General features: G+C 40.1%; 1 protein-coding gene across 1 annotated transcript in view; it reads left to right on the top strand.

The window, feature by feature from the left end:
* Positions 1-2,591: 2,591 nt before the first annotated feature.
* The window catches only part of Lgr4 (leucine rich repeat containing G protein-coupled receptor 4), a 107,983-nt gene continuing 84,366 nt past the window's right edge, over positions 2,592-26,208 (top strand). The window contains exon 1 of the mRNA XM_070032698.1: positions 2,592-2,938. Coding sequence (XP_069888799.1) covers positions 2,754-2,938 — 185 coding nt within the window. The 5' untranslated portion in view covers positions 2,592-2,753. The remainder of the gene's footprint in view (positions 2,939-26,208) is intronic.

Below are 26,208 nucleotides of genomic sequence, written 5' to 3' on the forward strand. Positions count from 1 at the left end.
CTCAGGCCTAATAGATCATTCTACATTCTAAATACAATTTTGCATATAGTTCACATAATCACTAAAATTTGAAAATTATTACTTGAAAAGAAAAGCAAGGCAGGCTGTGGAGGCACATAACTGTCATCCCAGTTACCCCAACAGGCATAAATAGGAGTTTGTGTGTGTGTGTGTGTGTGTGTGTGTGTGTGTGTGTGTGTGTGTGTGTGTATCCTGGTTAGCCTAGAGAAATGGTGGGAGATCCTATTGGTAAAACAATTAAAGACCAAACAGGCACTGATTCAAGTGGTAAAGAATGTGTCTAGCAAGCAGGAGACTCTGAGTTCAAGACCTGAAAATGACTCCCTCCAAAAAAGTAAGAAAATAAATTAATGGGCAGAAATATAATTAATCAGTAAATTCTATAAGAAAGTGTTATCTTGACAAAGAGAAATTCCATTATATTTCAGTTTTATTAAGAGGATATAAGGCATAAATGAGGGAAATTTTGCAATTCCCCCCCCCCCTTTTATTTACTCATCCAAGTTGCTCAAAAACTGCAGAAATGACTTAGACACTGAAAATGAAGTCAGGAAAGCCTCCTAGAACACCAGACAAAGAGCCAGTTGTTCTGAAATGATAGTATGAAGAGCACAGTATCTGAGAGGTTCAGATTTCTAATCTCTGAAACCAGAGAGCAAAGGCAAACAACAACAACAACAAAACAAAAAGCAAAACTGGGGGCTGGGAAGGTGGCTCAGTGGTAGAGTGCCTGCCTTGCATGCCAGAGGCCCTGGGTTCAATTCCTCAGCACCACATAAGCAGAAAAAGCTGGAAATGGCACTGTGGCTCAAGTGGTAGAGCACTAGCCTTAGCTGAAGAGTTGAGGGACAGCACCCAGGCCTAGAGTTCAAGCCCCATGACCTACAAAAACAAACAAACAAACAAAACACACACACACACAAAAGTGTTCTTCAATGTTCTTGAAGTTGTGTCTAAGGCCTATGGAGAAAGGCATTTTGTCATTCTCAAAACTTGACGCAAAGTCATGTCTGTATTCCCTGACTCTCTAGCATAAATTTATAGAATGTTAGTCATGTGCCCAACCTGGCATTATTTTAACCATAAACTCTTGAATACAAAGATAATGGATAATGTTTCATCTGAAAAGCCTTTTAGGTCTGCATCAACTTGTTTCCACTGTCTTCAGGCTTACTTGCATGAGATCACTAGTTAACTTTATGATGGTGATAGTTTAAACCCGACGAGCTTTAATTTAATGAGTTCATAAAAAAAGTGTCTCCAATAAGGACTAAAACAACCCAAACGAAGAAAGGAGGCTCCCATAAAGCTACATTTTGTTTAATGGGAGGAGGGGGTGGTATGGAGAGGGCGGTATCAAAGGCCATAGAAAATACAAGTCCAGAATGGGAAGAAATATTAATAATTACCTAACGTCAAGTTCCCTCTGACTTCTGAAAGATAGTCACTCAGCACTCAAAAGTTTTGTTGTCTGGAGAAATTATCCAGCGTTCAGAAACATCACCTCCTTTGACCCTTATGACATCCCTGCGTTTTAGAATTTTTAAAGTGAGTGAGAAAGCAGTCTGGTTTGTATCAGGGATAATAAATCCCTGATTTAGCTACCAAGTGTATATAAAGATGAGCATAAAGATCCCAGGTGAAGTGAGAAAATTAATCGTTTTAAATGTAGGACACAGCTAAAACCCGAAGATGTGGGTCAGATTGAAGGAAACGTTTTTTTCCTCCTCTTCAAAGATCTCCTCTCTCCCTCCTTTTTAAAAATTCTTATTAAATCATTTGCACAGCTCCCAAAGTTCTTGGCCCTTTTAGGAACAGTGGAGAGTCATTTGAAATTTAACTGAAGGCTAAGGAGGCTAGTTTTGCCTTTTCAGATCATCCAATTTAGAGGATCCAATTTCTGCGGAGGGAAGGAAAAGACGGGGTGGGGAAGGTTAAAAACCAGAGTCCTCGCCTGCGGATCTTCTAACCTTCAAATCCACAACCTGCCAGGCAAAGAGAGTCAAGTCAGAGAGGTTTTTTTGAACCACCACCAATACCACTACCACCACCACACCACCACCACCTTGTCACTCATGCTCGAGAAATACGCCCCCATGGTCTCACTCTTGACCAATGGCGTCCCAGCTGCCTGCATAATAATGAGCTCGAGGCCTCCCCGGGCCAATAGCACAACGGGAGAAGGGTTAGTTTTTGCATGTACCTAAGTGATTTGCATAACCCAGCGGCTGGGGGCTTGGGAACCGGAGCGTGCAACCCTAGAAGGGAAAAGGACGGGAAGAGCTGGAGCCGCGGCGGGGAGCGAGCGAGCAAGTCTGGGTGTTTGTGTGAGACCCGGGCGGGGGGCTGGGCCGGCCGGCCGGCATGGCTGAAGGCTACGCTCCGCAACCTTGAAAGAGCGACTGTGGCTGGAGGCCGTGGGGGCAGAGGGAGGCGGGTGCGATGGCAGAGCGCGGCCCGGGCAGCTGCGCGGGGCCGGGCTGGCTGGCCTGAGCCTCTGCGCTTCCATGGAGCAGCGGGAAGGGCGAAACTCGGGAGCGCCGCGTCCCTGCGCTGTTACGGCGGACTGTTGACGGGATCAGCTCCGGCCCGGGCGTCTACGGAGAAAGAGCCCCCGCCCCGGCCCCGCAGGCCGGCTGCCCCAGGCCGGGGGGGCGCGTCGCAGGGCAGCGGGGGTCGCGCGGATCCGGAGACGCCGCGGGGAGAGGCCGGCGCGGGAGGCGGCCGCAGCAATGCCGGGCCCTCTGGGGCCGCTCTGCTTCTTCGCCTTGGGGCTGCTCGGCTCGGCCGGGCCCAGCGGCGCGGCGCCGCCTCACTGCGCGGCGCCCTGCAGCTGCGACGGCGACCGTCGGGTGGATTGCTCCGGGAAGGGCTTGACGGCCGTGCCCGAGGGGCTCAGCGCCTTCACCCAAGCGCTGTGAGTACCGGGGCGGCTGAGCTGTGGGGTGGAGGGTCACCGCGCGGGGTGGAGCCAGTGGCCCACCCCTCTCCAGCCACCCACCCCAGGGCCCTGGGGTCGCGGGTCAGCTGTGTGGATGGGGGTGGGGGGCGGATTGACACCCTTTCCAAACTTTCCCTGGCCGGGTCCGCGAGGAGCTTCCTCTTTCTCAGACTTTTCGGGGGCGCGCGGGGTGGGGGTGGGGGACGATCGTTGACCCGGCCCGGTGTGTTTAGGGCCCAGAAGGAGGGAGGGATGTGGACCGCGTGTCCCCGAGCAAACCTTTTCGCCCGACCTGCCTTCTGCCGCAGTTCTCTGATGGACTGGGGGTATGGGGGGTGGGGAACTTTGGCCCCAGGCTAGGAGGGCGCCGAGAACTTGGCCCCGCGTTTGCAGACCCAGGGTGGATCGCTGGGCGCACCTGGAATCCCCGGGGTCTTGGGCTGGGGGGGGTGAGGGGGCGGAGGAGAAGAAAACACCTGTACCTGGGGAGACCCGCTTTTCAGTTGTGGCCTCCACCTGGCCGTTTGCAGCCTGGCACCCTGGCCCAGATCCTCTCTGCCATCGCTTCCAGACGTCCAGGGCTCTGGGGCCGCCGAACACAAGGGAAAAAAGGACGGAGGGGAAATTACAGGCTTCTCTTGGTGAACATACTCCTTTGATTCAACCAGGCCTTCACTCAGCAGGAGTGCTGAGCTGGGGAGCACTGAGCTGGGTGCTGGAAAAGGAAGCTGGCAGCGCATGTGCGCAGTGCTGTCTGCAAGGTGGGCAGCTGTCGTGTGCCATACCTGAACCAGCAGAACATTGAGTTGTCTGAGATGGGGCCAGTCACTCACATGGTTCTGACTTCAAAAACTCTCTGTCTTCAGAGACCTGAAAGGTTCAACGGTCCCCCCAGAAAAGACAGAATCTGAAAGTAGGTATTGGAGGTGGTGTTGGCAAAAGCCACCCATACAGAAAGAATAGCGTAGTTTAGTGCCCGGACTGCTTTGCGCTCTCCTTCTTCCTCCTTGTGCTGTGTGGCTGGTGGACTGATTAAATCAGGAAGAGTGAAAAGAGGTGTTTGAAAGAGGAAGGGGTCTGGGAGGCCCTTGGGTAAAGGGAATTTCCTTTTACCTTAATGCTACTGAACAGGACCTCTTAGCTGACCCTGTGAGGAAACTCCTTTTAGGCAGGTGGGACACTTGCTGTATCTCTTAAGTGGAGGGTGACAGACTGATCTCAGATTGTGGGTAATGAACGTTGAGGCCTGTTGTCCTGGAACCTGTTTTATTTTATTCTTCACCCCAAGCTCCCCTCTTTCTCCCCCCCACCCCATTTTGTAAAGAAGTCACACATTTGAAGTCATTTTCCTTCAGTGTTGATGGAATTTAACTTTTCACCAAAAAAGTTAACTTTACGGTGTGGAGCATACTATTCACAAAGGTCCAATACAGGAGTGGGAAGATTGAGGAAGGAAGGACTGGATAGATGTAGTAGGGTGGTTTTTCCTTTTTCCTAAAAACTTTAGAAACCTTTTTTTTTTTTTTTTTAAAGGGAATTCAGGCAGAGATGTGACTTTACCTGAACCTCTGACGAGGCTGTCTATATAATAGAGAATCATAGTTCCACCATTTAGGCCAGTTGTAAAGACCTTGTGTAGCAGATTCCTCCACGTTTAATGAGTATAGTTGTCCTGTAAAGAAAAAGGCCTGTTTTACATTAGTACCTAAAAGCAGAAAGAAATGTCACGTTTTCAATGAGAGAGCATGCTTCTCTCTGGAGAGCAGCTGGCAGCATGAAGACAAACCTCCCTGGAGGCAGTGAAATGCTATATCCTAGGAAAGAAAGTTCCTGTTCATAAGTAATAGTACTTTCTCAAATGATACTGCTTTTCACCGCCCACGTATGTATGTGTATATGTATGTGTTTGTCTGTTTGTGTGTATGTGAGTGTGCATATCCCACTTGGGAGGTCTCAGGACAGATTGTCAATTTTAGGAGATTGTCAAATACAATATTCTTAGCATTTAGCTCTTGGGCCCTCTTTGAAAAGACCCCTAAAATTAGAGACTCGCTTCTTCCAGTGTAGGCATTTTTAAACTTGTCAGTCAAAACCATTTTCTGCTGCAAGCAGTGTTACCCAAGTCTGGGGACCAGGCATATGTAAATTTTCAGTATGACTGCAGGTCTTCCTGCATATTTGCTGGACCTGATTATGACTATGATTATGTCACCTCTTGTCACAATTTGTGCAGAAGCTTGTTCAAGGAAGTGATCTTAATAAAATTAAAATCCCAATTTTGCCATATCTAGACACTTCAAGGTTATTCCCAGGTGAATGGTAATAAGGTCAGTTTTAATCATTTGCATTTCAAAACTGAGGGGAGAAAGAAATGAAGTCACATGGTTGGACATGAGGCTGCATAAAATCTGTCTTCCAACCTTCTGGGAACCTGGAGCACAAGCTTTTGTTGTTGTTGTTGTTGTTTTATCCTACATTGTACCTGGCACATAAATTTAAGATTACAGAGGCTGTTTCTGTGGCTTCCTGGATCCCAGTCTTTTCCTCACCACTGGGTAATTGTGTGGCCTTGGGCAAGTCATTCTACTTTTTATTTGGTGTGTGAGAGTTTCACTTTTTAAAAAAATAAAGCAGTTGGATTGCCTAGATCATCTCTGAGGGTACTTCTTGCTTCTAGAAGTTCTATGATTTTGTACAGTTTTTAGGATGGCAAAGTGACACTAATGTTAAGATCTTCTCATGAAAAGATGCCAGGAGTTAGCAGAATATTCTTTTACTTGAAGTCACACAAGCCTATTTATTACCACTCACTTGGAGGAGTTCTTCTTTGTATTTAGAAGTGTGTGTTAGGAAATTTGCCATGGAGACTTGTTGCAGAATGCATGAGTAGCTGAGGCACTTTGCTAGGGTAGAATAGCCTTACTTGTTTCCTGTGGGTATGGCTTAACACTTGGAAAATAAAATCTCTCTGTTTCAGTAATTTGGATACTGTACAAAAAGTTACTCAATGTCCTTGCTTCCACATAATTAGTCATAATCGCTCAAACCTTCACTGTTTTTATCCTGTACTGGAGCAGGTTATCAAGCTTTTCCTATGGAATTAATCGTACCTGAAGGGCTTTGAAGTGTTTTAAAATAATCTGTTGCTTTTTCTTCTTTTGCAAGCACCATTTCAGATTCTTTCCCAAATATGTCATCGTTGTCATTGTCATTTGTCATTGTAGTCCTCCTCCTCCTCCTCCTTCTCCTCCTCCTCCTCTTCTTCCTCCTTCCTAATGTACCAAACACCTTTCTCCTTTTACTGGTATCATTTGAAAGTATTTTCTTAAATATTTTCCAGTATCAACTGTGTATTTCCTGGTAGGTCAGCTCAATAATCAATGGCCAAATATTTGTACTTTATTGCTAGTGGAGATTGGAGATATTGTGATTTCAGAACTGTTACGTACTGTTGTAGTGATGTGTTTGTTTTGTATGTAAGTAAACTTCAAAGTAAGGAGAATATATGAATACCTTTCAGTATAGATCCTTTGTTTTACAATCTAGTGAGCCAGTGGGTTCTCTTTAGATACCTGAGAGGAAATAGCAGTTCCCCTGAGAAAGTATGGGGAGCTGGGTTCCAGATCTGTCAATAATTCACAGGACTGACTTTGAGAGTGAGTCACATGCCCATCCCTTCAGGGCTTTGGCTTCCTCAACTGTAAAACTAAGAAAGTTACTCTCACTGCTGGGGGTTTCTTTTAAATTTGTTTTTATTGATTTCTATTTATTGTGTATTTTGAGCCGAAGGCCTGAGGGTCTTGTGCATGCTAAGCAAGCACTCTCATGCATGGAGCTATATCCTCAGCCAGCTGTCCAGTTCTACCAGAATGTTTCTATTGAATGGGGAACTCTTGTCTCAAAGAACAAGAATGTGCTGGATTTGACTGGACTAGTATTTAGGACTTGAACCAATAATTCATTTGTTCTATGTTCCTTAAGGCTTGCAGTAGCCAATACTATTTTATGATTTCCAATTGAACTACGTGCTGTGGCTGTCACGGTATCACAAGTATTTAATGTCCGGGCACTTGGCTCTTCACATTAGAATTGTTAAGGTAACGTGTGACAACTTAATCTCTCAGGAGAGATCAAAGATGTGTATTAGTAGGTGGATCCAGGCAAGTTTAGGCATTTTCTTGGATTCTGTCTCTGTCAGTCTGTCTGTCGCTCAGGTTCTTATTTTAGTCATCTTTAAATGGGGGAATGCATTGATAGCTTGTAAGTTGGATTGTAGTTTGTGTTCTCCTTGGTTGTTCCTCCTCTCTTAGCCTCATTTTTCGTATTTGTAAATAACAGACATTGGACTAGATGATTAAATATCCATTAAATCCAGTCTCTGTTGCCCTACTTGTATTAAAAGTTAAACTCTGCCAAATGTGCCTTTAACCTTAAAGAAATGTAACAAGTCCAGTTTAGAGTTCCTTTGTTTGCTTGTTTTTGTTTTTACTTTCTCAAGGTAAGTTCTTTCTATGTAGCCCACACTGGCCAGCCTCCAACTCCCAATCCCCCTGCCTCGTCCACTGAGTGATGGGCTTACAGGCAAGCACCACCACATCCAATAGAAGCCGTCTTGATGACAGCTTTTCTCTTTTCATTGTTTTTTAGGTATAGAAATATGTCACCTCGCTTGCTCTTTAATCATCTTGTAGCCTAGTTTGTAGCCAAGTCAAAGCTTCCCTATTTGATACATAAAAGAACATAGATAACTTTTTCCTTTCTTTCCTAGCTAGTGAAGCAAATGGATGTGTGTGTGTGTGTGTGTGTGTGTGTGTGTGTGTGTGTGTGTGTGTGTGAAGCTTTATTGAAGATTTTTTTAAATGCTTCAGTTGGTACACTTACACAATGTCTAATCTGCCTCCTCTTGCCCTTTCTTTTGTGCTTTTTGAGCAGCTAATGGTCAGATTATATGCCAAATGCCAGCTCTATTGTCTAAAACAGTGAAAATATAAAAACAGATTTGAAATCAATCTTACTATATGATAGACCATGAATTTATAGTTCATATCAACTCAATCACGTCTCCGCTTTCTGAAGTGCTTAACAAGTTAGTCTCCAATACCCTTTTTTAAATAGCACAGTGTATGTGGGTAGTATCATACTCTACATTCACCCACACATAGATAAATATTTGTTAAACTTTGAGTATAGCTGGGCTGTTTTTAGCTAGATGAAGTGTCTAAAGTATTCTGATGCCACATCCAGGCACTTAAAACCCCCGTGTTTGGGTTGCTTATATTTAGTCTCTAAGAGTTGCTCTTGTACCATGACATATTTTAATCATTAAAAAAAAAGTACCCCCCATGTCAGTATTTTGCATAATCTATTATTTTAGATGTGAGTGGCTGAAATTTGGGAAATGTCTTTGTAGATCCAAGAAATGAACGTTAAAGTTTTTTAAAAAAATGTTTCTTAACTTCTTGTCCTAAAAGGTCTTAAGGGAAAACATGGAAGCATGCTTTTGTGGGTCACATGTTGCCCCATGGAATATAAGAATATCCTTGCAAGGAAAAGTAAACTGTAGATATTTTGGGTGGCAGCTGGGTATATGTTTAGATCCCAGCTTAATCTCTTGTCTGCTAGTGAGAAAACACGGGGAAGAGGGTTTTTTTTTGATAGACTACAAGACAGTTAGTGACTCTTTGTCCTTCATATTAAGCCTGTTTGAAGTAAAGATAGGTAAAAGTCTTACAATCCCCTTTGCTAGTTGTCTTTTGTATTCCTCCTCCTCCTTCTCTTCTTCTTCGTCCGCCTCCTTTTTTCTTGGTACTGGGACTTGAACTCAAGGCCTCACACTATGCATGCAAGGTTGGACTTCTCATTTGAGCTATACCTCCATTTCCAGCTTTTTGCTGGTTCATTGGAGATACAAGTTTCATGGACTTTGCTGCCTTAGCTACCTTTAAATGGTGATCTTCAGATCTCAGTCTCCTGAGTGGCTAAAATTATAGATGTCAGTCATTTGAGTCTAACTTCTTCCTTATTCTTTTGCTCTTTTCTTTTTCACTTTGTTTCTTTTGACAAAATCTTGCTATGTAGCTTCAGATGGCCTCAAATTCATGATGCTACTGTGTTAACCTCCTGTGAACTGTGTTATTTTTATACCGGGAGAATGTTGCAATATGTGTTTTTTTTTTTTTTTTTTCCAAAAACCTGAGTTTAAAAAATAAAGTTGAACATTGGAAGGATGGAAATACTGCACCAGACAATGATGTATTTTTGAATTTGAATCAGATTATCAAACTCCATATACAGAAAATCAGAGGTTATATTTTCTCCATTCTTTTTGTATTTTTCACATTAAGGTTGGGAACATTATTTTCCTTCTCATCACAGTGACATGAATTTGGCCCGGAGATGATTCCTTTACCTTGGAGCTGTTCTAGGCCTGGCTGAGGAATGCGCCTCGGACTGCTTCAGCTCTCAGTCTCCACTCCCCTTAGAGGCTTTCGGTTCCCTTGTGGGGCTCTAGCCATCCACGATGGAGTAATTTAGTAGATGTGTTGACATCCAAACTGCCCTAAAGAGCTTGATTAGAGCTGTTTTCATGTGAAGGGAATTAGAACATTCCTGCAATCTTCATGGTTCTGGTTTTAAAGGTGCAGATTGGAAGGTGTGTTTCTTTCCAAGCTGGCATTCTCTGAAACCCTTGTGATTGGGCTATGATGTTGATTAACGTATGGGTTTTTCCCCATTTGCCTAAGGGATATGCTTTCTGGGTGGAAAGCCCTTGAAGAAACTATATAATGCATGAAGGGTACGTCCCGCCTGATGTTTTTAGGAGAATGAAGACTCCAGGTGTGCAGTCCATTCTAGACTGCCACTGTGTGCCAAAGCTGAGAGCCTTCTTACAGGAGAAATCTCCAGAGAATGAAAAAGCTTTGTCTCTGGACTCACTGGATCCTCAGGTCTGTTATTGTTTATTCATTAGTTGGGGGAGCGAAAAATAATATCAACTGTGCTCCTTTGAGCATACTTAAAGATGGCTCCTATGCTGTGTTTATTTGAAATCCCTTTGTCTAATTACTTAGGGGTAATACAAATAAATAAAAACTGTTTGTATGCTCCTCAGCTTTCTGTTTTAGGTACAAAATCAATCCATTGTTTGTATTTTCTAAATGCCATGATTGTCATTTGGGTTTTCTTTAACACCCCGCCCCAGCCCCCCCTTACTGCGTGTAAATTGAAATTGTCACAGATCTCGCAGTTAATGTGATTTCCTTTCCTAAGAAGAAAGTATTAAGGGAATTCCCTATGTAAAATATTTTACTAACATGTTAGAATCATGGGCTTAATTAACTGATATTTAGCAGTTTGGTATAATCCCAGTTTCCTTCCTTTTTCTATTTCTGTTAGTTCAGATCCTTTGAATCTTTCTTTCTTTCTTTCTTTCTTTCTTTCTTTCTTTCTTTCTTTCTCTCTCTCTCTCTCTTTCTTTCTCTCTTTCTCTCTCTCTCTCTTTCTCTCTTTCTTTCTCTCTTTCTCTCTCTCTTTCTCTCCCTTTCTTTCTTTCTTTCTCTCTCTCTTTCTCTCTCTTTCTTTCTTTCCTTTCTTTTCTTTCTTTCTTTCTTTCTTTCTTCCTTTCTTTCTTTCTTTCTTTCTTTCTTTCTCTTTCTTTTCTTTCTTTCTTTCTTTCTTTCTTTCTTTCTTTCTTTCTTTCTTTCTTTCTTTCTTTCTTTCTTTCTTTCTTTCTTTCTTTCTTTCTTTCTTTCTTTCTTTCTTTCTTTCTTTCTTTCTTTCTTTCTTTCTTTCTTTCTTTCTTTCTTTCTTTCTTTCTTTCTTTCTTTCTTTCTTTCGTCATGGGTCTTGAACTCTGGGCCTGGGCACTATCCCTTAGCTCTTCAGCTCAAGGCTAGTGCTCTATCACTTAAGCCACAGTGCCACTTCCAGTTTTCTGGTGGTTTATTGGAGATAAGAGTCTCATGGACTTTCCTTCCCTGGGCTGGCTTTGAACCACTCCTCAGATCTCAGCCTCCTGAGTAGCTAGTATTACAGGTGTGAGCCATTGGTGCCTGGCTTTCTTTCTATTTTCTTACAGAGAAAAATAAAATATTCTTCTTAGTCTTCAGTTCTCTAAGGTTATTTTCAATCCATGGCTTTATTATTATTTTTAATTTCACTATTGACTTCTCGTTCTTCTATTATAGGTATATTTTGTAATCAGATTTTAAAAAGTTATTATTAATACTAGTACAAATGTGCCACAAAGAATCAGGACTCCTCAAACTCAGAAAGGTGTTCTAGAGCTTAGGCAAGTTACTTAGCCACTCCAGGTTTCAGGTATTCCTTCTGAAAAAGCAGGGCCATCCTAGATCATCCTAGAAACTCTTTTCTGCCTGACCTCTTGATGCAGTTAGGACCCAGGTTGTTGTCATTTGTTTAAGTAATACCTAAGCATTTCTGATGTTCAATTTGGAACCGGAGGTCTTTGCAGGTATATCAGGGTCAACAACTGTTTGAGTCTTCATTAGGTACTAATGAAGAAAAAGACTAGCAGGTGTCTCCTTTAGAAATCCATAATGATTCTACTGGATAAACAGTACTACATTCACTTTAGAAAGACACCACCTTACAGGTATTCCCATACAGCTTCTTACTGGCAGTGCTGCATGGTGTTGCTTTCCTGAGAAGGCTGGGTAAGTGACAAGGTATTGTCCTAAGAGAGGGACACAGTGTTTCTCCTGTTACCATGTTCAGTACAGCTAGACTTCTGATAAAAAAAATAGTAACTAACTTTGGGGGTTCGGATTCCCCTTTGGACCTACCGTAGTTTGCTTTCCTTCTTTCCAACTTGGAGATGGGTGAGATGTTTCTAAGATTGACAAGTTAGCCCCATTTTTATTTCTTCCTGTCGATTCTTTTTCTAGAACGATTCTGATTATATAAGAACTTTCCTCCTAAGTATTTTGGAAGTAGTATTTTACGAGTTTCTAGGTCTATCTATGTTTATTTACATTGGGCACTAATGCTCATGTTCTCTGGATGAAAGTGCTAATTTCTTAAAAGTGGTTTTTATCACCCATATTCTTTCTTTAAAATTTGTCATATTTCTAAAATGTTTTGGCATTCTTACTTTTTATTGACATGCTAATAAGAGCACGCTCTACCACTGAGCTACAGCCCTAGTTTCTGGCACTTGAATCTTTCAGAAATTGAAAAAAAAAAAACCCAAACACCAAAACCCATTTTTTGGGGATTCTGTTTCAGACCTGATTTAATAAAGGCCAGAACAGCAGCTCACAGTGGAAGTAGTGTCCACAACCTACTTAGATTAACTGAATGGTTCAAATAGAGTTGTGTATTTTGTACCTTGCATCTCTCTTAAAAGAAAAAAAAAAAGTTTGGGATGTTTTTCCCATTACCATCTTGACATCTGCCTGGTTACACACATGAATAGCTTGGCCCAGTCCCTCAGCAGGGAGACTACCCTGGCCTTGCTTTCAATAGCCATGTCACTGACAAAGAAAACATATGGAATATTTCATTCCTATCCTTTACAAACAGAGTCTGGGGCTGTGAGGGCAGGCAGCAGAAGGCTTCATACTTCATGGTAGGCTGGCAGATTTGTGTACTCACCATATGCTCTGCTGATAGTCATCAGTCTGTGCTTTCCAAAGTCCCATTACCTTCTGAGGAAAGGAAATTCTGTATTTTGGATGAGTCAGTTTCCAAAGTCAGATTGACTTCAGTTTTATGTAGTCTGCTTTCTATGTTGATGTTTCCTACTTAATCACATCCTTCACCAGAAGGAATTTATGTGTGTGTGTGTACATGCATGTGTGTGTGCATGTGTGTACACGCACATGTATACATACATACATGGGTGAATGTGTGTGTGTTTGTGTATGTGTATGCATGTTTGGGCATTCAGGTGCTGATCTTTCAGATTTGGTATGTAGTGCATATAGGGAATGCAGTTGCTTGATTCCCAGAAGAACATGCCTCAAGGACTTGTCTGCCTTTATGTTTATCTTCTTGTCAGTCTACAGAAAGAGATCAACTCATCATTCTCATGCTAGCCCTAATAGTACTGTTGGTCTTTCCAGCTGTTTTTTGCATACTATGGAGCTTCTACTAGTATCAAAGGCTTTGCATTGTGCCATCTGAATCTATAGTGTGGAGGTTTCTTGGCAGGTATGACTGGAGATGAGCAAGAATACAGAAAAGAGGGTTAAGTTACTTTCTGTCTTTTTCAGGTCTTATTCTGTGTTAAAGAATAACCCCATGGCATCATCGCAGGTGACATGTCATACAGTAGAGAAAGAGGGAGGGGGTACGGAGAAGATTCATGACTTTTATAGGAAGTGGTCTCCTTTTGATTATTTAATTCCAGATGGAATCATTTATTTAAATATTTAAATATATATTTATATATATTTTAATATATGTTTATATATTTATTATATATATATATATATAAATAAATGGTGCTTGGTGTCATTACTCAGACATACTTGCTAATAGAAATTATTGCCTTTACATAGAAATGAGATCCCTCCCTATATACTAAAGTAAGCTAATTAAAAGAATTATTGCCTTTAACATTTTCTCATACAAGTAGTTCTTGATGATAGTATTTTTTTTTTAATTTGTTGACTCAGGGCTGGAGGTATGGCTTAGGGGGTTTAGTGCTCATGTAACAAGGCTAAGACTTTGAATTCAACCTCCAATACTGCCAAAAGAAGAAATTTGTTGATTTGGTAGGTTAAATTTTCTATTTTATGGTCCTTTACAAATGAAACTTCTTGAAGTTCTTCCTCCCCCGGCCCCACCCCCAACCCTTACATTTTTTTCCCCCTTATTTTGATATAAATGATGTAATATTGGATGTCCCTTCTTCCTTTAACTGGCTCCTAACTATGAATTCACGGGGAAATTTCCCTATATTAAAGTTTACGGTAACTATTAATGTACAGTTCTCTGATCTTAGATATGTGTATAGTCAAAGGAAATCACCAACGTCATTGTCAACATTTAGAATGTTTTCATTACTCACCCATATTTCCTTGTGCACTTTGGTAGTTCAGCCATCTTACCACCCCTAGCTTCACACCATCGCTGGATTGAGCCTGCCACTTTGCATAGATTTGCCTTTATCAGAAAGCCATATAAATGGAATGAAACAGAATGTAGTCTTTTGTGGTTGGCTTTTTAATTTACTGAATTGCATGTGAGATTCTGCCATAGTGTTGCATATGTCAACATGCAATATCCACTCTCCTTGTATGGATATCTGTCAGTTACCCATTTTGTGGACATTTTGTCTTTTTTCCAATTTGGAGCAATTACAAATAAAGGCAGTGTAAATATTCACATGGAGTTTTTATATAAGGACAAGTTTTTATTTTGCTTGTACAAATACCTGGATATTGAGTCATGTGGTTAAGTATATGTTTATAAGAAAAGCTGGGTCTCAATTTTAATGTTTTAGAACTGTAGTGAAGTTTATTATCACCAATTACCTGCAGACTCAATATATTGTTAACAGCACACGTAGTATTAACAGAACCTATTAAAATTGATGTTGTTGCAAAGTCTGTACTTGTAGAAGAGTAGAATTATTAGCTTCCTTTTTTATTCCCAATCATTAAAGTGATACCATGTAGTGTCTACTGTGATCTCATGTGAAACATTCTTTATGCAGTGAAAAATCTTTGAGCTATTAGGGTGTGTGTGTATGGAAAACCTGATTCAAAAAACACAAGGATTTGGTGAGGAATGTCTGGATCTGCTTTGTATATGAGGCCTGGTCCCTGTGTGCTGACTATAATTTCCATAATAAATATTCTGGGTCTGTGGCATGTTCCCATTTTATAGAGATTTGACAGGATTAAGTAATTTGCTCAAACATCCCACAGTTAGTGGGTGGTAATTTGTCTGGAAGTCTTGGTACTCTGTATTTTTAGGTTTCTTCATCTCTTTATACAGTTTGCTTGCATGTTTGACAGTTGACCAGAATTGGAAGTGTGTGAGTATGATCAAAGTATGTTAAATGCATGTATAAAAAAATCACATCAAAACCCATTATTTTGTACAACTGATATGCACCAATTAGACATTTGAAAGAAAAAAAGGAGAAAACTAAAACTAAAAAACCCAGAAGACTTGTTAACTGAACAATAACCAACAAAAAACCTTCATTATTTAATGGTGCTTTATTCCATGTCCGGAGAGCATCAGTCATATGCTTTTAGTTTCTTTTCCTTTTTTTTTTAAATTCATTTTTGTGTTATGTGAGGATCAGATCTCTTAGTGGGTTTGCTTTTCTATTTCTCCAGCAATTTTCTGAATGTGCTTCTTTAAAGCAAAACCTTGAAGATTAAAAAGCCAAGTGTGCAGTTTGATGGCTTCCATATAGCTGCCTCTTTTCACTCACTGGAATTTCCTGCCTCTCCTGTTGAAGATGTTTTTATAGGGAAGTCAGCATAAAAGTGAATCACCCAGGAGCCCTTTTTCCCCCTAAGGCATTTCATTTAGTCAACTTGCTATTAATTTAGTTGGTACTTTTTAGTTGACTTGAACACTGTGTTTGTTGATAGTGTGAGCTGATGTTTATTAAGCTGTTAATATTTTACAGACTTCATGAGTTCCTATTTGGATCTGTACACTCTTTTTCCCCTTTAGCAGTAGGGCTATTCATGATTGCGTCTGTGGCCACAATTTCAATGTATTAGTAATAGCTGGCTCTATCCAGGAGAGTCAGTGGCTTGGTGATTGCTGAGGTTGGTCTTCTGGAATCTTTTGCTTTTTTCCTTTCACTTAGGTTGCTTTTTTCATCAGGAATTGCTTTATGGTTTGTCTTGTCTTTCAGATAAATCACCATCATCTCGTTATTAACCTAGATGCTAATAATAATGCTATTCAGTGCCAAACATTAAGTGAATGCTTTACATGTGGTATCTATTAATCCTCCCAATAGCCTTCTCCTTATTTTAGAAATGGAGAAACTGTATGGGGGAAGGGGAGAGCTATTAGCACAAGTAAGAAGTGAGATTTTATAGAGAGGGTGTTGGGGGTTTTAAAAGCAGAATTATTTAGTAGAGAGAGTTGTACGACTGTATGCTTCAGTGCTCTATCTATGAGTAAGTATTAGTGTATGTTGCCTGTTTTGGTAGGAAATATTCATCTTATAGATGGGGATTTATTCTGGAGATTTTAAGTCTGTTTGGTCCTCTGCCGAAAGTGTAGTCCTGTATTAGAATGTAGAGTAGGAAGGGATCTTACAGGTCATCTTCTGGACCTAAAACTTATCTGTGTGCTATCAGCCACTAGGCAAAGTGGCTCAGTCATTCCATGGAGAAAACATGAAGTCTATGTGCTCCTAGGGCATATTTTTACACTGACAAGCTTGTAGACAGAATAGTTATTTCTTATTTGCTAAACCTTCTAATTACATAAATTGTAACACCAAATTTTTGTTGATTCAGATCTTCTCTTCCTTCTTAGGGTATTTCTCTTAAGAGTCAATAGGAAATAGTTGATTTGGCTTAAATCTTCCATTCATAGGGGAGAAATCCTGTTACATTTTATTCGATGACTTGTCCAGAATCTGTAACCCTTTGATGTATGTTGGAAATAAGCAGGAGTAGTGTGATTAGAAAAAATGGTTCTCTCCACAACTGTGTAATGCTTAATATTTAACAAGACTTTTAAGAATTGTCTTGCTTGTGCCTGTCAGATAATAAATTTCTTGTGCTTCTTTCTTGTCTTTTCAGTCTTTTACGGATCCAGCATTTTGTTAACAGCATAGCCACCCATTAATATGATAGTGAATGAAAAGGTCTACTATGAATAATTTTATCCTGTTAAACTTTTTTTTGAGGACTGAAAATATACATTTAGTGACTTACAAACACAATCATCTTTGAACTTGAAAGTAAGAGTTACTTAACCTTTATTTTAAAAATTAATTTGTTCAACATCTTCAATGTTAGAAGCTAGTTTTGGTGCTGGGGACACAGAACTAGAGGCTATTTTGTGTCTCTAAAGGGATGAAGGGATGAGATGAGAATGATAGTACATAATAAAAAAGCAAATAAGTAAAATAAATTATAATGTCAAGTAGTATAAAATACCATTAAGGAAAATAATTCAGAATGAAGGAGTTTGCTATTAGGGGTAGCCTGCAAGGACTTAAGAAAGTGGTGATAAAGTGGGTGTGGTGGCTCACCCCTGTAATCCTCACTACTCAGGAAGCTGAGATCTGAGAATCATGGTTCAAAGTCAGCCTGAGCAGAGCCACTTTTTTTTTTTTTTTTCAGAACTCTGGGCCTGGGTGCTGCCCCTCAGCTCTTCAGCTCAAGGCTAGCGCTCCACCACTTGAGCCACAGCACCACTTCCATTCTTTTCTGCTTATGTGGTGCTGAGGAATCGAACCCAGGGCCTCATGCATGCAAGGCAAGCACTCTACCACTGAGCCAACTTCCCAGCCCCCAGAGAGACTCTTATCTCCAATTAACCCACTCAAAGACTGGAAGTGGTGCTTTGGCTCAAGTGGTAGAGTGCTAGCCTTGGACAAAGCAGCTCAGGGACAGCACTTAGGCCCTGAGTTCAAGCTCCACAACCAACAAGTAAAAAAGGAAGAAGGAGAAGAAAGAAAGAAAGAAAGAAAGAAAGAAAGAAAGAAAGAAAGAAAGAAAGAAAGAAAGAAAGAAAGAAAGGAAGGAAGGAAGGAAGGAAGGAAGGAAGGAAGGAAGCAAGCAAGCAAGGAAGGAAGGGAGGGAGGGAGGGAGGAAGGGAGGAAGAGAGAGAGACAAAGAAAGAAGGAAAGAAGAAAGAAAGGAAGAAAGAAAGAGAGAGGGGGGAGGGAGGGAGGGAGGGAGGAAGAGAGAGAGAAAGAAAGAAAAAAGAAAGAAAAGGAAAAAGTCCATCTATAGATGGACACTATGGATTTTATTTATAATATGGAATACAGGTCCTTTTAAACAATACAAATATGACTTTAAAGTTCCCCTCCACCCAATAACAACAATTTAATTAAAACATAAAATGAATTAAATTGCATATAGCAGGATAAACTGATATATACAAGTAATGCAGTACTAGACAGCAATAAAGGAACAATCCACTGAGTAAAAGTAAGTGATAAAATCCAATCTCTAAAGGCTGTCTGATTCTAGATGTAGGACTCTACAAAGGGCAAAGCTTCAGTGACATAGTAGTAGTGGCTCACATTGGAGATAGGTGTGGTGTGACTATACTGTGTAGTAGGATGGAATTTCTTCATGGCCATGGAGCAGTTTCTTATGGTTGTAATGGTTGTCCATGAATCTAAAAAAATGAGTGCATATGTGACAAAATAATGAAATCTGATGAAGGCCTCTTTTTTAGTAAATATCTGTACAAAGAGGAACTTCTCCATGTAGCTGATATAGCATGGTTATGTAAGATGCTACCATTGGGGAAAGCTGGGTATACAGGAATTCATTGTAGTATGTTTGCAAGTTCTGGTAAGTTTTAAATCATATGAGGCAATGAGAATAAAAACAGACACGATCAGCTAGGCACTGGTGGCTCATGATTGTAATCCTAGCTACTCAGGAGGCTGAGATTTGAGGATTGTAGTTCAAAGCCAACCTGGGCAGGAAAGTCCATAAGACTCTTATCTCCAATAAACCATCAGAAAACCAGAGTGGTTTTGTGGCTCAAGTGGCGGAGCCTTGAGCTGAAGAGCTCAAGGACAGCACCCAGGCCTAGAGTTCAAGCCCCATGACCAACAAAAAAAACAAAAACAAAAAACAAACATGATCACTTTAGAGTCCTGAAAAGCCTTATTCTTGACTACACCCTTTAAATAAAATAGGGAAACTGAATGTTTTTCAAGAACTACAACCTGTGTGTGAGTCAAAGTCTCAGTCTGAACTTCCTTCCTTCCTTCCTTCCTTCCTTCCTTCCTTCCTTCCTTCCTTCCTTCCTTTCTTCCTCCTTTCCTCCCTCCCTCCCTTCCTCCCTCCCTCCTCTTTTCTTTCTCTTCTTATTCCTCCTCCTCCTCCTCCTCCTCCTCCCCCTCCTCCTCCTCCTCCTCCCCCTCCTCCTCCTCCTCCTCCCTCTCCCCCTCCTCCTCCTCCCCCTCCCTCTCCCCCTCCTCCTCCTCCTCCTCTTCTTCTTCTTCTTTTTGCTGATCCTGAGGCTTGATCCTGATCTCAGGGCCTTAGCATTGTCCCAGAACCGTTTTGCTAAAGGTTAGGTGCTCTACCACTTGAACTACAGCTCCACTTCTGATTTTTTTGGTGATTAATTAGAGATAAGTCTCACAGACTTTCCTGCCTCAGCTGCCTTTGAACTGCTGCTATACACAGATTTTAGCCTCCTGAATGGCTAGGATTATTATAAGCCACCAGCACCCAGCCTCAGAACCTTTTTTAAGTTTAGTGTCACCATTATTTTCCTCCCTGAGAGCATATGTAAATTTAATTTGTGATTGAGGAATTGTTGCAAGGTTATATGAGTAGTCTCCATCTTTTCCCCAGCTTAACTCCTCACTGGTTGTGTGTGTACATGCTCTGGCATGTATAAATTCTCTTCTATGTTTTGAAAGAGTACAGTATCTAAAGTATGCATTGGATTTATAATTTAAATGTGTTTCATATTTTTGAGTGGAACACACACACACACACACACACACACACACACACACACACATCTCCTGTTATAGAGATATCTCATTACTGAATACTCTGCCTGTGAATTAGTAGCCAAGTGTTGTTTTACTTCTGATGATTCAATATATTTGCCTTAATTGCTAGATTAACTAATCTCTGGCCTCCCACAAAAAGCACACACATTTGTATAAAGAGAGGATGAATGAATAAAGTTTTAGGGACTAATTTTTTGTGGTATTTAAGCAACAATAGTTTAGATTGCCCACAACCTTAATTTCCTTTCATGAGTTCCTATAGATGGGCTTTGTCACCATTTACACTTGATTACTTCATTGTTAACCCCAGTGATGTGATTTAGCATGCAAAGACTTAATTATTCCTTTCTGGCCTAGTGAGAAATTTCCTTCTAATAATTGCTGCCACTGCCCTTTAGCCTCTTAAACATTTAGTTTGTTTGGAACAACATGGTTGCTCAGTAAGCAATTCCAAGCTCAGCAGTGCCTGGAGCTGTCTTTGGACCATAATTTATACCTTGGGCACAGTGACTTGGACCTCAGTTCTTAAGTGGTGACTGGTAGGGGTTCTTCATTAGAGGAGCATAGTGCAGCATTTGTCTGAAGTTGCTGTTCATGACTAAATTGTACAACACAGCCCTCTGTACAGTAATCTCTCTTAAAATCTAACATTTCCTTATTTTAAGTGAAAAAATATGCCAATGGTGGACATAAAAACTAGACTCTTAAAACCATAGTTTTGCTTCTTAGAACTACTTGTTAGTGTTGAATACTAAAAACTTGGATTTGTCAGCAGTGGTTTTGAAGGGCAATCACATGTACTCCTAGTTAGTTACGGTGCAGGCTAGATCATTACATGCTATGCCATTAGTTTTTTTTTTCCTGTGAACTGGAGGGTCATATTTAGATGTGATGTTGGCAAAGAGGTATTTAGGTTTACTTCGTTTTAAAATATAGTGCATTCCATATAAAGCTCTGAAGCCAGGAATAAAGGTAGAATGGAATGAAACTATCTGAAAGTAAGGGTTCCCTTTTTCTTTGCAGCAACATTATGAGAAGTTTTGATTTTCCAAGTGGGTGTTTATAGAATTGTATATTTTTCAGCCAGAACCTCAGAAAATATTCTGCCAGGAAGAACTGCAATGTTTAATTCTACCCAGTTTTGTTTGTCTTCTGTGCTGGTGTCTCTATAAGGTTTGTTATGTGTCACTTTTTTTGTTGTTGTTTTGTGTTGTTTTTTGACAATGTAATTTTAGAGTTTTAACTCTAAGGCCCTGGACACTGGTTTTCAAAATTAAACCCTTCCCATTTCTTCAAACAATTACTGACTCCATTTTTGTTAGTGAGGATTAGGAATGACAATGAACATACTTGCATGCCATTCTGTTAGTGGGGTGTGTGTGTGTCTGGACTATTTGAGAGCAGACTATCAGATGGATCAGGCCTAAATAAGTATGTTTCTGAGGGAGATCTTTTATGTAGATTTTGCCTTTCAGTTTCTGTGCATACAAGACATAATCCTCTGAGATACCACCTCATCTTGCTAACCTAAGAAATGTCCAGGGACTTGGTTTCTTGGCATACTTTATACCTTGAATAGTATCATCTTTTGAGAGGGGAATCCAAGATTAAGCGTACTTTTTGGAAAGAAAGAAATGTCAGGAACACAAAATGAAAAGATGGAGGTAATAGAGCACTTATAATCATTCTAATTATTTAAAGCTTGGTTAGGAAATGTAGCATAAGAAACTAAAACCCTCCTGGGATCCAGTAGCCATCTCATTCTGGAGGAAAAGTTCTAAGACCCTGAGGTTGGATGTACTATGTTCACATCCTCAGTGCTTTTCCCATCTTAAACAACAACAACAACAAAAAAGCAAAAAAACCTTGTACTCAGTGCCTTAGTTTCTATAGTTGGCTGTGCAAACAACAAAACTAGCATTTATTTCTTTACAGTCTGACAGATAGAAGATTCATTACCATGGATGTGAGCATCCTCAGCATATGATTTGTTCTTTTTTCTTTCTTTTTTTTTTCTTGTTTATTGTGAAAATACGTACACAGAGGGTTTACAATACATGGGCAAGGTAATGAGTACATTTCTTATCAAGCATTGTTGCCTCCTCCTTTGTTTCCCCTTCCCATCCCTTCCCCTCTCCCCCTCCCAACCCCCCAATGATTTGTTCTTGACTCAAGGTCAAAAACTTCCAGCTTTTCACTTCAAGGAAGTGCTTCCTGGCTTTTCTTTGGCATGCTAGAATTGCTAGCATCATTTTTCTCATGCTCTGGATCCCTTATTAAGTAAAATAAGGGTTTTCTTCTCAGCAGTGAATCTGATAATATTGGTGGCTTCCAAGTGACTTCCACTGGTGTGTGATCTTCTGGATGAAGGGGTGATTTACATCCTGGGTGACATGGAACAGGATAATAGGAGATTTCACTGCACAGAATGGCACACAACTTAAAATTCAAGGACTTGTCACTTTTCCATTAATATTTTTGGTTGAGCATGCATAATAAAAGTTAAGAAAGCAAAACTGAGGGTAAGTAGGTGTTACTGTATCTCTCCTGGGGATTACTATATCTCCTATTTTTTTTTTAAGTATTAGCTTATTGTAGAAGTTTGTTGCTTTATTTCTTTAGTAGTATCTTGAGTTAAACATTTTCCTCATAAATGCCACCATTTTCAACATTGCATGGTGATTGTATTGATTTGTTAAATTGTAATATTTTGAAACTAAAATAAATTCATGATTCTTCCTTTTGAAACTCAGCGATGTGTTTTACAGCTCGCCAATAACTATCTAGATGGAATTGCCTTTCTTAGATGAAGGTAGTAAGACTAGACATGGAGTTTTTGTTGCAGCTTTGTTAATTTATCCTATTTATAATCAGCTTGGTGAGCTTCTCCCTTATTTGCATGGAACAAAGAAGTAAACATTTTGTGTTGGTATTTAACCCAGTGAGGGTAGAGGTAAAAGGCTAGAAACATTGACTTCAGGAGGTTAGGTACAATGGTTGATTTAAAGACCTCATTTCTTCTGGTAGATGTGACTCTAGCCTTTAATCCTAGCTACAAACAGGTTTGGGATCAAGAGGATCACTGTTCAAAGACAGTCTAGACAGTAAAATATCTAGCTAAATACTGAGCTAGAAGCATGTCTCAAGTTGTAGAGCACCAAGGAAGCAAGCTAGGCAAGTACAAGCCTCTGAGGTCAAATCAAGGGCCAGGAAAATTAAATGAATAAATAAATAAGCAAGCAAATAACAAAGAGCCCATTTCTTGGTCTGTTGTCCTTCTGGAAGGATAACTGGATACAGTAAATCTTTCAAATGCAAGGGTATTTTTGTACCTTTAAAGTATAATTCAGACTATCATGAAATTTGTGTGTTTTTGAGAAAATAATATTGACAGTGAACAAATGTGTGGGAAAGTCAGTTTGTTCTGATCAGACTCTTTTTAGCTGAATAACTAAACAGGGTGATTTATTCTAATTGCACATGAGTTTAGTTTAGTTATGGTTTTATTAAATTGGGGCTTATTAGAACTGTTGCATTTAATCATGTGTTCCTGTATTTAATGGTAACATTGTTTTTTGGTTTTTTTGTTGTTGTTTTTTGTTTTTTAAAGCATTTTGAAAACAAAGTGATTTTGCTACATGCTTGTTTATTTAATTTTATGGATTGGTAGTTTTGACTCTTTTTTTTTAAATTTTATTTTATTTTATTTGAGAACATACTGTACAGAGGGGTTACAATTACATTGGCAGGATAATGCATACATTTCTTAACAAGCATTGCAGCCTCCTCCTTTGTTTACCCTTCACCTCCCTTCCCAGCCTCCCCCCTCCCCCCCACCCAATCATACCCCCCTACCCCCCCCCCACACCGACATTGTAAAGCTTGCTTTGACATGACATTTTGTAATTCTCCTTGTTGCAACAGGTCCACCTGAATCCTTAAACGACTTGTTTGTCCCCATCTCCTCCACATGTTATACTGACATCAAATAAAGTGAAAGCGGGGGTTACACTGTGGAGGAGGGACATACAAAGCAACAAAGAAATAATCTTATAAATGCGTTAGAAACACATGCATGAAAGAAACGAAAACATTAAAATACATATTTAAGGGTTCGTTTTCCTAACATCACATTATCTGACCTTTTCCGCTTGACTCATACCTATACTAGATATTGCAAATAAGGGAAACCATGGGACCTATGTTTCTTTGGGCCTGGCTTACTTCACTTAATATAATTTTTTCCAAGCCTTTCCATTTCCTAACAAATGGGGAAATGTCATTCTTTCTGATGGAGGCATAGAATTCCATTGTGTATATATACCACATTTTCTTGATCCATTCATCTACTGAGGGGCTTCTGGGTTGGTTCCATATCTTAGCTATGGTAAATAATGCTGCAAAAAACATAGTTGTGCTGGTAGCTTTAGTGTGGTCTTGTTTGTATACATTTGGGTAAATGCCCAAAAGTGTGATTGCTGGATCATAGGGGAGATCTATGTGAAGTCTTTTGAGGAACCTCCATACTGCTTTCCAAAGTGGTTGAACAAGTTTACATTCCCACCAACAATGAAGTAAGGTTCCTTTCTGTCCACATCCCCTCCAGCATCTGTTGTTGTTAGAGTTCTTGATTTTTGCTGTTCTAACTGGAGTGAGGTGATATCTCAATGTTGTTTTGATTTGCATTTCTTTTATGGCTAGGGATGTTGAACATTTCTTCATGTGTCTATTGGCCATCCTTCTTTCTTCTTCAGAGAAGCTTCTCTTTAAGACTTTCACCCACTTATGGTAGTTTTGACTCTTAACAGTGCTACAGAGAGCAATAGCTATAATCTTAGAGCCACTGTAGAGATCTGCCACACATATGTGTGGTGTTATATGAATGTGGAGCACAATTGAGAAAAGTATAAGGTTCATTGAGGTATCTTAAATATAACACTATAGATAAGATTGGAAGGTGTAGCTTAGGGGTAGAATATTTGCACAGCTTGAGCGAGTGAGGCCGTGGTTTCTGTCTCCAGCACTGACAATAAAATAATAAAATAACATCCTTAAACTATATTGTCATGTCTTCCTTTAGTGAAATGAGATACTTTGATTTTATAGATATTTAAAAAAATATTTGAAGACAATATTCTCATATACATTGGGAAAGTATAACATCAGCGATCAATACAAGAGACGGACATATCACTAGGTTCCTATGCTGAAAATGATCTGTAAGTTGTCTGAGGGCAAGAATCATGCCTTTCTTGGCATATATATATATATATATATATTATATATAATTTTATAATTATATATAATTTATAATTATATATATATAATTTTTTCCCCCTTGCCTTTATTTGTCCTTTGTAAGTAACATCCTTTTCTTTTTTTTTCTTTCTTTTTTTTTGGTGCCAGTCGTGGGGCTTGAACTCAGGACTTGGGCACTGTCTGTAAGCTTCTTTTGTTCAGCATTTAGCAAGCACTCTACTGCTTGAGTTACAGCTCCACTTCTGTCTTTTTTGAAGATAACAGTCTCAAAGTACTGTTGTACTGTACTTTGAACTGTGATCCTCACATCTCAGCTTCTTGAGTAAGTAGGATTACAGGCATGACCCATTGGTACCAGGTTTAGGTACTTTTTACTTGTGGAGTAAATTGAAGGCATAGAAGAAGTGCTTTAAAGAATTTGTTAGTTGGCAACATTGTATCAATGAATTAACTTGCTTAACAAAGATTATACTTTGTACTTCCCAATCTGTAGCTACATTGAGGATGGGGTAAGGCCTGTGCTTCCTGTTTTATCATATGCCAAGCTCTTCATGTGTTAGACATGGTGCTCAGAGAACACGTTTGTGAATTTACTTGGTTATCACAACTCTGAGAGAGGTCCCTGTTCTTATTTTAAGATAGGATAGTAGCTGCATAAAGTGTTTTAAAAGGATACCATCCACCAGTGGCTCAACCCTGTAATTCTAGCTACTCAGGAGGCTGAGATCTGAGGATTGCAGTTCAAAGCCAGCCAGGATAGGAAAGTCTGTGAGACTCTTATCTCCAATAAAAAGTTGGAAGTTCAATTGGTAGATCACTAGCATTGAGCAAAAGAAGCTCGGGGACAGCACTCAGGCCCCGAATTCATGCCCACAGCTGGGAAAAAAAAAGTTTAAAAGCACATTAGTGAAATATATTGTCACTATATGTTAACAGTCAAGGTTTATAATCTTATAATCTCACCCCCCCCTTTTCATTCTAGTCTTGAGGCTTGAACTCAGGGCCCTGGGTGCTGTCCCTTAGCTATTTTACTCTAGGCTGGCGCTCTACCATTTGAGCCACACCTCTACTTCCTGCTTTTTACTGGTTAATTGGAGATTTTTAAGCCTCATAAACTTTGCTTGCTGGGATTTGCTTCCTCAGGTCTCTGCCTTCTTAGTAGCTAGGCTTACTGGCATAAGCCCCTGGCACTTGATGGGTTATCATTTCTAGACAGGATTTGAACCCAGTCTGTCTGACTGCAGAACCAGTGTCCTTGCCCCTGCTACACTGGCTCACCAATGTTCATGCTGACCTACCGAGTGGTGGAGAT

The sequence above is a fragment of the Dipodomys merriami genome, unplaced genomic scaffold (assembly GCF_024711535.1).
Source record: "Dipodomys merriami isolate MVZ:Mamm:240054 unplaced genomic scaffold, mDipMer1.0.p SCAF_21, whole genome shotgun sequence".
In the NCBI taxonomy this organism is placed as follows: Eukaryota; Metazoa; Chordata; class Mammalia; order Rodentia; family Heteromyidae; genus Dipodomys; species Dipodomys merriami.